We start from the raw sequence: 15,465 nt of genomic DNA on the forward strand, positions 1-15,465 counted from the left end.
TAGCATAAGTACTATGATAATCAATAGCATAAATACTATGATAATCAATAGCATAAATACTATGATAATCAATAGCATAAATACTATGATAATCAATAGCATAAATACTATGATAATCAATAGCATAAGTACTATGATAATCAATAGCATAAATACAATGATAATCAATAGCATAAATACTATGATAATCAATAGCATAAATACTATGATAATCAATAGCATAAATCAATAGCATAAATACTATGATAATCATTATCCATAGTTTAATTGTGTTACATGAGTTTACATTAGACCAATGGCATCCTAATACATACCAGATGAAGTAAGAGTTGGTTCTGGTGTTGCCGGCATTGCTACCCCAGGGGTGGTTGGCGACATCAGCTGATTGAGAGATCCCGTTGTCGTAGCAACCTGGGAATTACTCCTGCTCAAGGTAGCTGTCGCCTCGCCAGTCTTGTCTGAAACACACAATGTAGAAATATGTATGAGAATTTGTATATACACTATAAAGATGGCTAAAGTTATAGACATCCAACCAACTGTATTACACTTGGATAAGTTGTACACACGTTTACTTTTGACACCCGGTAGTTTGGATATTTAAACAATTTGATTGGTTATTTTAAATGTTTGGATAAATAATGACTAATCGATGAACATTTTGGCTAACTTTTACCACACCAAATAATTAACCAATGTTATAACCATCGTCAAAACAGTATTGAATTTCTTTCCTTTTTTGTAATATACACTTTTTATGATTTGAAAGGCACATCTACACATACTGTTCAGGAATACATGAATTAATTTCAGAACATCAGCATCATTTTACATACAATTAGAAAACATTGATAAAAACCACTCACAAGTGCTTTATATTTATTTAATAACAAAAGGCTTCGCCATTTCATTCATCTTATTTAAAACATCTTACCAATCGTAGCTTCATATTAAGCTTACCAGAAGTGCGCACTGACAAAAAAAACCTCTGATGTGCTGAGGCTGACTGTTCAAAGTGGCTGTACAAATTTATTGATTCTTCTGTGCAAAATAGCATTGTGATCATGCATTGTTTATCTGATTGACAAGTTTATTTTTAAAAAGTAGTACTTACATCTTTCCCTCTGCTCGATCTTCAGTGTAAGGTACAATGTACGTATAGGGAAGTACACGGCCTGTGGGTACATCCGTCCTACTTGGCTCAGTAGATTCATAATCAGGCGACCCTCGTTACGAACCAGGCAAGTCAGCAGTTGAGGAATCCTAAAACACATGGTTGACATGGGAACATATTTCTCTCTTAGTCATCTGATAATTCTGTAAAAATGCACCTGAACTTAAATATATTGTTTTCTTTAATGAATGAAATAATTGAGGGTGGTCTAAATCCAATTCAGCATCTTTTTAATTGTGAACAATATAGGACATATGTAGAAGAATGCTATCAACCGATCTAAACCCTTTTCAGCAGATTAAAACATATCATAACATAAATTTGTGATTATCAAATAAAAACTACCAAGAAATATCCATTTATATTTACAAATTCAAATAATGTATTCAGTTACCATGGCAACCACTGTACTGGAGGCACCCCGACACAGTATTTATCTACAGCCTCTGCTAGGGTGGACTTGTCATCGTCATATGTCAACAGCCACAGGACTTTGGCTAGGTACTTCCGAGATTTGCTTTCATTCTGATGGCGACACGCATGCAAGAAACAGGTGATGGCCGATACACCGATGTTGATTTGTCTGCAAAAAAACAAGGACAATTCTTAAGACAAGCAAAAGTTATTCTTGGAATGTATGAATATCAATTGTCACAGCTTAAAGTTCTTGGCCAGGTATTTGTCGGATTTGATATCATTTTGATGGCAACTTGCCTTCAGGGGGCCTTTCCATAAAGATTTTAGTATATTTTAGCCATAAATCAAAACTATCTTAGTTTCATTGTTGCGCTTCTTATTTGAGTTAATTGAACATTAGCCAGTATTAAAAATGTACAAAACATTAAGGAAATAAAAAAAATCAATGTATTGCCATTTGTGAACTTTATATAGATTTAAGTTAATTGAAGTTATTACTCAAATCCCTTATTGAAACGGGCCCCAGAAGGCTAAATACTCCCTCCAAATACATACATGCAGAGCCAAAGCCTTATCAAGTAGATCCTGTATATGAACAGACACTAAATAAGCACAAATTATTTTGATCCTCAGTCTTCCATACAACTCACCTGTCTTTAGTAAACACAGACTCCAAATAATCCCCCCACAGTGCCCAGGCCTTCACCAGAGTGTCATGCATCTGAACAGCTGCGGAGAAGGACTTGTTTGCGTCGTCGGAGCGTCCTGTCTGGGCCAGAAACATGCCCTTCAAGGCATAGAACTCTGCCGTCATCTCCTTGGTGAAGTATTTCAGATTTGTGGACTCTATAACTTCAAGTCCCTATGGACCAAAAAAACATTTTAAGGTAAACAGTTGTGCAGAAAAACTAAACCTTTGTAACTTTGAATGTTTTGTTCTGAATGTGAAACAACATTACAGTTATAGGAGAAACTATTGCTTTTCAAACCAAACACATGAGAAACAAATGCTATAACATAATACCCTTTAGTCTTGAAAGTAACGGCTTAAATTAATAATGGATTATAAAAGGCCTACTTGTATATTAAATTAATCTTTGGGGCTTGACTACAGAGATTAATGTAATACAATGTACACCAACATTAACGCCTCACATCTGCATTGAAAAACCAACCTTGTTTCTTTTCTGTATTAATAACATAACAAACCTCGTTCAGTTCAGGTTTTCCCATCGCTCCGGCCATCTGTAGGTAACATTTCACCTGCTGCCGGATCTTCTGGAAACAGTCTACGATCGGAACACTTGGAATGGTGTGAATCCTGAAAAAATAAACCGAAGGAAGTATTAGACACATGGCACCAACCCATTTGAAGGTAACATTGATCTTTGTTAAGTACTGATACAGAATATTTAGTTACAACCTGTGTTTGATGACAAATTATGTCTTTATCTGCAATCCTGCCAACCAGATGAAGACACAATTATGATCTAAATAAATGAACCAACATCATCAACTATATTCTGTGGGGGACGTACATTTATTTACGATGCCACCAGGCTATCCATGGCTGTCAACCCAAGAGAGTATTAGTCTTGTTAGGTTGTGGGGCATAGTGCACTGGGAGTGTCACTCTGGTTAGAGCTACCCTTGTTCTTTTTATGTACACCAATGTCTAGCAATGACAAAAAAGACCTCCATTTTAACATGCCTTCCAGAAGACGATCTGTAACAGAATCAATTTTGAAAGCTAGAAAATGCTCATTGCCTTAACATACCTGCTCAGGGAGTCTAAACACACACCAGACAGGTTGTGTTTGCGGGCAATCTTGCCAAAGTGAATGATAGCCTGGGCTGAAGCATGAACACCCAGCATGGAGTGGTTGTTTTGCTGGAAAAAAGAAACTAATATTAATATTCATTTTTCAAGTTATCATTTAAATTAAAATACGACATACTAGCTATGAATGCATGTGATATAATGAACCATTGTCTATTTCTTAGACACTAAATACTGTCCTGCGTTTATGCACCTTGGGATAAAGTAGGGCATAAAGGGTATTAAGACCGTTGCTGATTCCTGACAGGCAAATTTAGACTGGCCCTGTGATACCATCCCCAGGGAAACACAGGAAAAATAAACTGCAATTATTGTCATGTAAACTGATTTGATTGGGAAGAGGTTTTACCTGATCTTGTGCAGCATGTGTGTCATAGTGGTTCACAATGAACTGGTAGTGGTGTTGACGCCAGGTGAAAATGTCACTCCAGTGGGAGAGGTCGTCTGATATCATCGGCAGGCGATTCCTATGAATCAATTAATAAAGAATTATACCAAAATTGACAATAAACTGTTAGTGTAGTCCACTCCACGAAGAAAATGTCAATCCAGAGGGGGTAGTCATCAGATATCATTGGCAGGCTATTTCATGGATTAACAATAGCCAAAGTTAGAATTAAGTGAAACATATAGGTGATCGGCAGCTCCAGAGCCGGTGCAAGGGTTAGGGGGTTTGGGGTTGAGCCTCCCCCATGAACAGGGCAGGGCAAATTTGAACTAAAGGTCTTTGCTTTACGGTGGAAAATGGAGGTCAATTGGCAAGTTGCTAAGTTCATACAGCAAAGGTCTATATGAAGATTAAGATTGAGTATCAATAGTCGAAACCCCAGCAAATATTCACCTCCAGGTTTTGACGATGGCCTTCATGTCATGTAGACTGGTGGAGCGGGTGATGTTGGCCGGCTGGAGACCCTGGTTGATCTGGGCAGCTTCTTGAAGCTCCATTATTTGTTGAGCAGCCTTTTGAGTACAGAAATCCATGTAATTTATGAAACATCATTGTTTTGATTAGTTTTGTATTGGAGTTAAGAAAAAGAATTTGAAAGTTCAACATATTTATCTAGAAGTGTTACTATGAAGTTTGAAGCTTTTTTTATTAGCACTGAACCAAATATTTACACTCAACTTCAAACATATTAAATAAGCTATATTTAATCTGTGGGAGGGGCAATATATATGGTGGACAATTAATGAAGACACCAATACTCCTTGATAACAAGGTTACACTCAACTATGAATTCAAACAATTAGTTGAATTTAACCTGCAGCAGTGGCAAATGTATATGGTGGACAATATGAGAAAGACACCAATACTCCTTGATAGCAAGGTTATACTCAACTATGAAATCAAATAATTAGTTATATCTAACCTGCAGCAGGGGCACATGTATATGGGTGACAATGTGAGGCAGACGTCGCCATTCCTTGATCGCGAGGTTACTCGACAACTCAACCAGACGCTCAATCTACAAATATACACACAGAAAATATGTCATGCTGCAGGGTATTTATTTCAGCCTCAGGTTTTTTTAATTTTACACTAAAAAAGGTTTGCAAGAAGGTAAAGAAGGTAATTGTGTACATTCATTAAGAAATCTTGAAATGCAGATTAGTTTTATCTTTGTTATTTGTTAATCTTCTTAGCTGTATGTACAGAAACATTTGTGAAATAACTTCAAAGATTTTTTAAAACAAAAGTTAAACTCAATTTAAACACCAAACTAGCATAATTTACTAAAACACCTTGTTTTATAACACCAGTACCCTTTGACCTTGTGCTGCTTATTGGCAGATAAATAACATATGGAAAAGCAAAAATCATCCATTACAACGAGTGCACAATGGTATACAAAAGCAATACACTTCATATATCACCTGTTAGTCACGTTCATGTTAACGAGTTCCATGTAAAAACATAATACAGGAGAATTTTATTCCCTAGAAATGAAATCGCTCCTAGGATTTCAGATGTAATGGCCACCAGATTCCAACAGAAAAGAGACCATAATGTATTGAAAGACTGTCTTACAACACAATTCACAACAAAAATAAAAGTATAAACCAAACTTTTTCCAAAATATTACACTAAACTATACAACACCACCAATTAAAAACACTACTTCATATCATATCATTAAATCTTCATAATAGTAAAATGGTCACGTTTTTATCCTACCTATTTGAAGTTTTGGCAGCATACAGTGTCATGAAGAACATAAAAATCTTGTAAACCAATCCTTATTGTAAAAGTTTTATTCAACAGTGTGCTGGATCAAAGCTCTTTCACATAATCTATAATGGATCCTTAAAGCTGCGCTCTCATAGATTATCCGATTTAACCACATTTTCATTTTTTGTCTCAGAATCAGCTGATTTTGACATCAGTGCGTTAGTAACCCTAATAGCCATAAAATATAAATTTCCAAACATATATATTACAAACCGCGAACTGATCTTTTATCAGCAGTCTTACAACACTGGTTTACAGACCTTTACAGAGAATTTGGCTCATTCCAAGACCAGAAAAAAGTGCTCAAAACGGTCAGTCTGTGAGAGTGCAACTTTATTCAACTATAGCCATATAAAAATGTGTGAAAGATTACTTCTTTGATCAAATTTATACTACTTCACTAGCAATCCTCACATTTACAAAAACAATGTATATATATAACAATACACATGCAATACGTACCACGACACCATATCTGTGTACATTGTGGAAGCTCATGCCTAGAACTGTAAGAATACGTTACCATAGTTACCATATTGAGGTGGTGGTCGTCAGGGTGACAGATAGCGATGTAACCACGATACAGATTCACCTTCCAAGCCATCTCTTTTGGGCAGCTTAGCTCAACCTGGGGAACAATGTGATCAGGTATTTGTTTTAAAGCAAGAGTATTGTTTTCTGCATAATCAGAAAATTGACCCTGATTTGAATATTTGTGAACATTCAGCCAATAATAATATGTATAGTGATGAATCCTTGGGCCAATATTCATAAAACACTGTTAGTCATTAACGAACTTACATGTAAGTCAATTACTAAAATTTTCAGTCAAAATAAAAGAAAGTGCTTTACACATAAAAGTCTATCATATGACCATAAAAGTGAGATACATAAATAAGAAAAGTGATGACTTAAGATGCTTTATGAATACCGGCTCATGACAGACATAACCACATGGACTTTAAATATATATCAATAGATTGTTTTGTTAAGCATGCACCTTAACTACAGAGCACATACTTAATCCAATTTTAACTCATGTCACAAGTTTTCAATTTACATTTTAATTATATTTATATCACTTATATTTTGCAAAATACAATAAACAAAACATATTGTTTTGAAATGTAGCAGCCTCTACAATTTCGCCAAAGAGAAAGAACAATCGCGGGATTTCGTCACTAGATCTAAATCTATCTCATTTGACCGACCAGAATAAATCTTGTAGATAACGATGACATTCGATCCGAATGACTTAGAGTCTTGTAGCTAAGAACTTTTTCGTAGAAAATAATTTGAATCATCTTTATGCAAACATAAGTGCTATTATGTTTCACTTAATACCATAAAACTTGTATCCTTCAACTGAAGTTTCTTAAACTACAGTACAACTCAAGTTGCAAATTAAAGAAAAAGGAACAATTCAGCAATCAGAAACCAATCTTCAAATGGGAAATGCAGGGGTGTCACATTACTTGGATCGATTATGACTACAACCATAGCACTTCTGAAATGTATAACCCCATAACCCACCTGCGATAGGGCATCCTTCATTAGAGCCCAGTTAGGGACCCTCCATGCGCTCTCCAGTACAAGATGGGGGTTTGTGTTGCCCTTGGAATTGGCGTATTCTAGAAGATGGTCCCACTGATTCAACTCCTTCGAACACCTAATTGTAGACAACAATATCTTTAGTTTTGATTTGCAAATATCCATAACAATTAAGTAGATTAGTCTTAAAAGCTTCCTCAACACAGAATCCCTCAGTTACTTTTCCCATTAATTATAAGATTTTTTTCCTCTTTGAAACCGTTCAGAGTTTGTGCGTTGTAAATCTGTACCCCAGGCAGATTGTTGAAGTGGAAATACATGTACCTGATCCAGTGGTCTTCCCAAAGTCTGTATTCTGGAAGCACTGGAGGGCTGGCAGGGCCAGTGTTGTGGTCTGCCCTTCCTCTAGCCATTGCCTGGGTGTAGAGAACTTCATCATTTAAAACATCTATAATTCAAAGACTGTACTCTGCCATCAGGGCAGAGTTGGCATTTGTGGTGCTGTGGTCTGTGCTTCCTTTGGCCAATGGGATTTTTTTATTATTATTTTTTTTGTCAAAATTTATTAATACTTTAAAGTAGTATACATTCAACACAAATATCTTACTTTCTGTACACCAACATAAATATCTCACTTTCTGTACACCAACACAAATATCTTACTTTCTGTACACCAACACAAATATCTTACTTTCTGTACACCAACACAAATATCTTACTTTCTGTAAATATCTTACTTTCTGTACACCAACACAAATATCTTACTTTCTGTACACCAACATAAATATCTTATTTTCTGTACACCAACACAAATATCTTACTTTCTGTACACCAACACAAATATCTTACTTTCTGTACACCAACACAAATATCTTACTTTCTGTACACCAACACAAATATCTTACTTTCTGTACACCAACACAAATATCTTACTTTCTGTACACCAACACAAATATCTTACTTTCTGTACACCAACACAAATATCTTACTTTCTGTACACCAACACAAATATCTTACTTTCTGTACACCAACACAAATATCTTACTTTCTGTACACCAACACAAATATCTTACTTTCTGTACACCAACACAATCATCAACAGTTAGGCAAAATAAAGATTCTATAGGGGACATGTGTGGTTACATAATTGAAAACAAATATCTCTTAAGGTGGGTTGCATTTGCTTTTCTCGGGTGTGTTCTTTGTTTAAATGGAAAAGCTCTCATGCTCTTGTGCTTGATCAATGATGCTTTGCTGATTGTAACAAGTGGCAGTATTTGTATGCTTAATAAAGCCTATTTGGACCATAACCCTGCAAAAACATTGCAATCACATTGGATAATTTTTTTTTTTTTTAGCCAACACTTACTGCCTCATATGAGCCCTGTGCCTGTTCAAAGAAGCCATGTTGTTCGTATGCGATGGCGGTGTTGGTCTCCGAGAACTTGGCCCGTTTCTGCCACAGTCCTGCCCACATGTCATCCTCTTTGAGCAGTGAGTAGAGGTCACAAAGGGCATCCAAGGTCTCCTAGAGGGATGAACATACATGTACATTGAAATAACTGTATGCAAGTAATTTCAATACTTCATTAATCAATCTACTTGGCTTGATTTTCTGTGTGGTCTTGTGTTATTGGGGAAATCGGAGTACCCGGAGGAATCCCACATGTCCAGCTTGGTGACCACTAACCAAACTCACATGTGCCCAGGCCGGGAATCAAACCTGGGTCTCCTAGGTGAGAAGCGAGTGCGCTAACCACAGCGCTAACCGTACAACACTAACTTGGAGTATATTCATCCTATTCATTAACTTACAACATTTAAATGTTCCAAGGTGCATGGTAAACAGTTAACCGCTATGATATAAAAATTATACTAAAAATGTTCTTTTAATAGCACAAATAAACACATTTTGAAAATATCTGTTAATTTCACCATGTATTGACTCGAATATTACACATTTGTCTTGTAATCTGTTGGTCAAATTACAATTAACAATCATATTACAAAGTCAAATCAAAACTACCAGAATCCATGAAACGAATTCCCGTAGATTTCCTTTACCTGTACTGGATTGGTAGTGGGCTCAAATTCGTACTCGCTGACTGAACGGCTCTTGGGTAATGGAGCTGCCCCACTGTCAATCTGTTCCAGTAGAAGACAGGAGCGGTACCAGAGGTTGTGGGTACGGCCTAGGTACTGTAAATAGAGAAGAGGATGAAAATTTTGACTTAAGGCAAAATCTTTTGCTGGGGACCAAACTGATCTGTTACAGCTCAGGGCAGAAGTGGTACCAGAAGTTGTGTGTACAGCCTAGGCATTGTAAAGAGAACATAGAGGATGGCTATGTTTTAAGGCTAAATCTTGCATTTGGAGATATATAAATATGTTAAACTTTGCATAACTTGAATGTACTTAGTCTGATGGGCACTGGGGGCACACAGGCAGCCAGACTCTCCACAAATGTGTGTACAGAACTGGGGAGGCAGTGTAAACAAACCTTGAGTAAACTTTGCTTTTTTTAGGAGCCGGGTCACACACATGGCCAGGCTCTCCACATGTGAAAGTACGACACTGGGGTGAGAGTGTAAACTAACCTTGAGTATACTTGGCCTGATGGGCACTTGGGGTACACAGACAGCTAGACTCTCCACAAATGTGTGTACAGCACTGGGGTGGCAGTCTTTCTGAACAACATGACTTCCACTACACATGAACGGAACCAGCTCCGCACTCAACATCTGAAATATGGGACAATATCCAGGTAATATATAGTATTAGGAGTCATATTTTTTTACCAGTAAATGTATAAACACATCCTCCATTAACTCTGCCAACACAATACCAAAAACATATTTGCAAAACTGAACTGTGAGAGGCATTATATTACCAGTAATAATAATATGAAAAGTACATGATTTCAGATTATGCTTTAGGGCTATTCCATTTTCAGTACATCCCACCCAAGGAAAGTAAAATTCTATATGGATGATTCCTGTTTATTATGTCAAATAAAGTTCTAAAGCGGGGACAGTTCAATCTGCAAGTGCTTTATTTTTAATTTGAATAGCTGTAATCAAGATTTTAAACATTTTTTAATTGAATACAGAAACTGGTAATACACTGCGCTGAAGAAGCTACATTCATTTGCAATTCAGCGCCTTAGTACAGGACAGCCATATCCACTTCTTTAATTTCATATCAGTTCCATTTGTCATTAAAATGTACTAGAAACTACCCATACCTGTTGCTGTCTGTCTGAGAGAACCTTCCAGATACGGGGAAACAAAGCAAGCCAGGAAATGTGGCTCAGGTCTGTTGAGCTGTGACATAGCTGGCTTAATGCACCCAGGTATTGGAATGTCTGAAAAATTGGGGAAACACATCTATATATATATGGTAAAATAAGGCCAGCTAGAAAATGTGTCTAAGGTCTGTCTGTGACATAGCTGGCTTTATGCATTCAGGTCTTGGAAGATCTGAAAAATTGGGGAAACAAGTATACATGAGACTTTCATTCATTACTGACTTCCCTCCTTCAACTGCTGGTGCATGCATAATGCAGAGAGAGCACTAGACTCACTGGGATGTCAAAAACCCATCTGTTATTGTTTGCAGTCCATAAAGCCTCCAATTAAGACAAGGGGTGTCTTTCAAGAAGGCTGATTCTTCATTTTTTTAAATGCAGATGTGTCAAACCATCTTGACTTCATTATTTGACACTATTTAGGCATGTTGGATTACTTACTAATGGAGCTGGGAGTCATTTCTCCTTTTTTGTAACAAAATTTATCTTTAAGTAACACAGATGATGTGATTGTGTCAAGATGGGGTTTGCAAAACATTCTTGGGCGACTCATTCAGCGCCGCCCCACACCCCTAATAACATACCTTGACCTTCCTACAGGTCTCCAGGAACTTGGCCTGCCTCTGTAACAATGTGGTGAGGTTCTGCTTGGGGTCTGTTACCTCTTTCTTGGGCGACTCTTACTGCCCCCCCCCACCCCCCATCCCTAATAACATACCTTGACCTCCCTACAGGTCTCCAGGAACTTGGCCTGCCTCTGTAACAATGTGGTGAGGTTCTGCTTGGGGTCTGTCACCTCTTTCTTTGGCGACTCTTTCTGCCCGGCCTCATCTCCGGCAACACCTAGCTCAATGTCGATCTCCTCCTGGGAATTCAAAATATAAACATAACTTTTATCAGCCTATCCTACTTTACAGCTGTATTTGTATCGAGGCTTGTCAAAATGATTACAGCCTGGAACTTGTATCATTTTTTGAGGCCATTCCCCATTAAAGCTGCATTCTCAGTTGGGCCTTTCTTTACTTTTTTTGTCTCAGAATAACCTCATTTTGACAACAGTACTTTCAATTCAGTCATATAAGATAACTCCCAATAGAACATCTTAACTGCCGAAAATTTCATTTTTTGTATGTGAACAAGCCAATAGATTTTTCCACTGGATACATGGCACATAATGGGACAGCAAACTTTACTAAGAAATACCAAGACTTTGTCTAGTAAATGAAAATGCACTTACATCTTCCTTGTTAGAGTCCAGTGCCTCCACGTCCATTGGTTCCTCCTTCATCTTCATGATGTTGGCAAACTGTGCGCGGTCGCTGGAGTCTGCCAGACTAACGATACTACTGGCCGAGGGTAGCAGGTTCATGGTGGAGGCACTCTGGATTGTGTGTCCATTTACTGCCACTGACACCAGTAGCTGTGGAAGAAGAATATATGTTATACATTAACGCAAAAGCTTTTTACTGGAGTAGGCCAGACTGACGGTACTACTGGCCAAGGGTAGCAGGTTCATGGTTGAGGCACTGTGGATTGTGTGTGAATTCACTGCCCCGGACATCAGTAACTGTGTGTAGAAGAGTTACTTTTTCTACATTATTCCATAGTTTTACGAAAAAAACTTTAGGTTAATTATTTCGACTACTTTAAAATGCTTTATAAGGCAAATTTCAGACTTCAACCATTTTTGAAAGACTTAGCATCCCTAACACAATAATGATATATGAACTAAATAAGTAAATTTACATGACAAATTATTGAACTTTTGAAAATATCTACTAATGAAATCCCCAAAAAGAGCATAAGCGAAGCACTTGCTTAATTAACGTAATTCAAAACAATAACCAACAGGCCATTCAGTAAGTGTGTAATGACAAATGAATGTGATCCTTGCCATTAATAGGGGTATATTTAAAACCAAATCTAGGCAGTAACAGTTTTTCCATACCTCAATACACTGCTTGATCCAGAAGTGGCTCCCCATGGCTTCCCAATTCTGAGAACAAGTGATATACAGGAGGCGATCAAACACACGCCGAGGGATACTGCTGTTGAACACCTGAAAGTAAACATATGGAGAGTTACAGTACTGGTGTCAATTAAGAGAGGCCAAAGCTTGAAAAGTATCAAATTTAAGTCCTGGGTACTGGATGGCAGGTAAAAACCACGTCTTTACTCGCTTCATATATTTCTGAATTTAAAGGTCATGGAAGAGGCACAATAAAAGTGTAGCAGAGACATGGCTACTCTTTCTGTGTACTTAAAACTTGCATTATCAGAAGTGTAACAGAATTTACAATAAAACTTCTGAACAAATTTATCTAATAATTTGTCATAAATGTTCTTGAGTATGTAAGTCTTCATTTCTCAAAATATTAACTTTGATTTTAGTCCAGAAATACATCAGTTAGAAAAAAAAAATGCTGCCTTTGTCTGCTACAACGCTGGATGATAGACAGGAAGTCTATTGGCTGAGGGCTAACAACAGTTAAAATTGAAAAAATAATCAGATTCAACTTGAAATCTCAACCCACCTCAACAAATTTCTGTCGTATCTGGGGCTGCTGACAGCGGAGACCTGCCAGGAAGGCTTGCTCAAGTTTGGAAGTCAATTCTGTTCCACTCAGAGCCTCATCCCTGTAATACAATTGATCAATACAATACATCACTCCAACAGACAAACACAAGACATTGTATAACACTTAACAAATAAAACATATGTTGCCGAAAATGACTCTGATGCCAGTAATCTAATCATTATACACAGACATAATTAAACCTCGCAGTCCAAAGCCCCCAGCATCCATTTGCACTCAAGATAATTTTCTTGAGAAATAGATAAAGCAGAATGTAAACTGCCTATGATGTGTCTCCTGTCTCATATCTCAATGTATAATGACATAGATCTGGATATATTTGTTGATCAAGAAATTTGTACAATTACACTAGTAAAGATCGAAAATTGTTGTAACAGCAGTTGGGCATCCTGTGGTTTGTATTATATTTACACATAGTACCTAGACTTACCTGTAAATGTATATAACAAGTTCCAGAAACTGAGCATTGAGTTCCGCATCATCTGAAAACCTCTTCTCAATGTGAACCATCAACTTGACCAGTAGAATGGCCTTCTCTCGGATTGTGGGCGACTGGTTTAGGGCTATTGTTCCCTGTAAGCAAATAAAAGAAAGGGAAAATCAGACTGATGATGGCAACTATTTTTCATTTTTGTCCGAATGGAGATTTTTCACATATTTACCTTAAACATAAATAGGAAGACTTTCAAGCTTAAAACCTATCCATTTTCAAATGTGTAAAAACCTATAAACTTTTAAATGTGTTAATGACACTTTTTAATGTTTATTTACATTTTTCACAAAATTCAAATTTCAGGGTTTATATTTGAATTATTGAATACTGAGCTTTTTGCTATGGTTTTCATTGTATTATTGACTAGTTAAAACCTGACAAATACCTTCATGGTTTAAAACTTCTCAAACAAATGGTTACCTTGGTTTTGACCCAGTCTTCCACCATCTTGGTGATGGCCTTCATAACTTTGCTATCCGGAGTTTTCTCAATCAGGCCAACAAGGATCTGCCCAATAAATGACTTGCGCATCTCTATCGACATGACAACCACGCGATTCTTCACAAGGTCCAGGCTGATAATCAGTAGCTCACTTGCAACTGGGAATTAATTTAAACTTTATTTATATTACAACTATTGTGAGGTGATTTATATTTTTAGTTCTGATTAGAGAGAATGTAGTCTTGTGTTGTGGGGGAAACCAGAGTAATTGGGAAAACCCCACCTGCTTGGTGATCACAAGCAAAACTCACAACAGCTCAGGTCTGGAATTGCATCCAAGATGCCTTGGTGTGAACCAAGTGCACTTAACACTACAGTAATGTGGAAATAAGGATCAATTGTAGGTACTGCAGTCGATCAGTGTAAGAAATTATGTGGGCAGTGTAGTCAGGACTTCACCATTATCCATGCAATTACCAAATGTTTTTATAAACATATGCACTGCAATTCTGAAATTTTTCACATTTATATTTTTTACACTGATTATTTACCAATTCTTTTAAGTGAAGCCTACTAAACCGTTGAAGAATAACACATCCAAGACATTTGATCATTATTAAAAATCAGCTGCTTCAACATTGTTTTTTTATATTAGAAGTACCCAGAATATGTTGCATTTATCGGAATATGAAGGTAATTAAAAATGTTCATATGAGGAAGTGCATAAGAAGTGTCAATTTTAGAATATGATCTGCATACATATTTAAAGGCAAATAGGAACAGGTTTTTTTATATAAAATTTACTAAATACACAAAATAAACATCCCCTTGGAAAACTATTTTTTAACATTAAAAAAAGAAAACCTTGTGCATTTATATTTTGTACCAAATTTTTAAAATACCATATAATATATCCTATTTAAGAACTGACCAATGAGATCTCTATAGTTCCAAATTTACCTGGGCTAGCCTCCGTGGTTGAAGATGGCTGAAGGTGTTCTCTTGCCATCTTTGTGAGAACTTTCATGAATGTTGTGATCAGTCGATCTATGTAGCACTGGTTGTGAATACATGCTGCCTTCAGTATCATGAGTGTGCTAAACAGCTGATTGGTAGACCCATTTGTGGCCCTGAAGTTTGGATATTTGGATTTTGAAAATACTCTAAGTGTCTTAAAATTTACAGACAGTTTTTAGGATCATAGTTCAGTTAAAGCTATTCTTCATCAACTTGAGGTTTTTGTAACAGATTTCAATTGGATGATCTTTCACAAAACACCCATCCACACCCATCCACAAATTGTTCATTGTTCATAGAATCTAGTGTTCTGAAAAGGTCTGACAAACTTAGTGTTTAATTTACATTCAACATGTATTAATGGTGACAAATTGCCCAAGTGCGGTGATGCCTTGCAC

General features: G+C 36.8%; 1 protein-coding gene across 2 annotated transcripts in view; it reads right to left on the reverse strand.

Moving 5' to 3' along the window:
- Positions 1–15,465, reverse strand: part of LOC128231171 (transformation/transcription domain-associated protein-like) — a 67,734-nt gene that overhangs the window by 12,737 nt on the left and 39,532 nt on the right. Inside the window, exons 53-75 of one of the 2 annotated variants that reach the window (XM_052943663.1) lie at positions 15,011–15,180; positions 14,030–14,208; positions 13,547–13,689; positions 13,054–13,156; positions 12,468–12,578; positions 11,757–11,939; positions 11,238–11,384; positions 10,457–10,576; positions 9,810–9,953; positions 9,277–9,411; positions 8,582–8,740; positions 7,537–7,628; positions 7,195–7,330; positions 6,194–6,289; positions 4,802–4,897; positions 4,273–4,391; positions 3,781–3,898; positions 3,370–3,482; positions 2,801–2,912; positions 2,242–2,453; positions 1,569–1,757; positions 1,115–1,263; positions 315–458 (exon numbers count right to left, since the gene is read on the reverse strand). In XM_052943663.1, the coding sequence (XP_052799623.1) occupies positions 315–458; positions 1,115–1,263; positions 1,569–1,757; positions 2,242–2,453; positions 2,801–2,912; positions 3,370–3,482; positions 3,781–3,898; positions 4,273–4,391; positions 4,802–4,897; positions 6,194–6,289; positions 7,195–7,330; positions 7,537–7,628; positions 8,582–8,740; positions 9,277–9,411; positions 9,810–9,953; positions 10,457–10,576; positions 11,238–11,384; positions 11,757–11,939; positions 12,468–12,578; positions 13,054–13,156; positions 13,547–13,689; positions 14,030–14,208; positions 15,011–15,180 (3,170 nt within the window). Of the gene's footprint in view, positions 1–314; positions 459–1,114; positions 1,264–1,568; positions 1,758–2,241; positions 2,454–2,800; positions 2,913–3,369; positions 3,483–3,780; positions 3,899–4,272; positions 4,392–4,801; positions 4,898–6,184; positions 6,290–7,194; positions 7,331–7,536; positions 7,629–8,581; positions 8,741–9,276; positions 9,412–9,809; positions 9,954–10,456; positions 10,577–11,237; positions 11,385–11,756; positions 11,940–12,467; positions 12,579–13,053; positions 13,157–13,546; positions 13,690–14,029; positions 14,209–15,010; positions 15,181–15,465 lie in introns of both variants that reach the window. The other variant, XM_052943655.1, reaches the window with a different exon arrangement.

This window comes from Mya arenaria, chromosome 1, assembly GCF_026914265.1.
Source record: "Mya arenaria isolate MELC-2E11 chromosome 1, ASM2691426v1".
NCBI lineage: Eukaryota > Metazoa > Mollusca > Bivalvia > Myida > Myidae > Mya > Mya arenaria.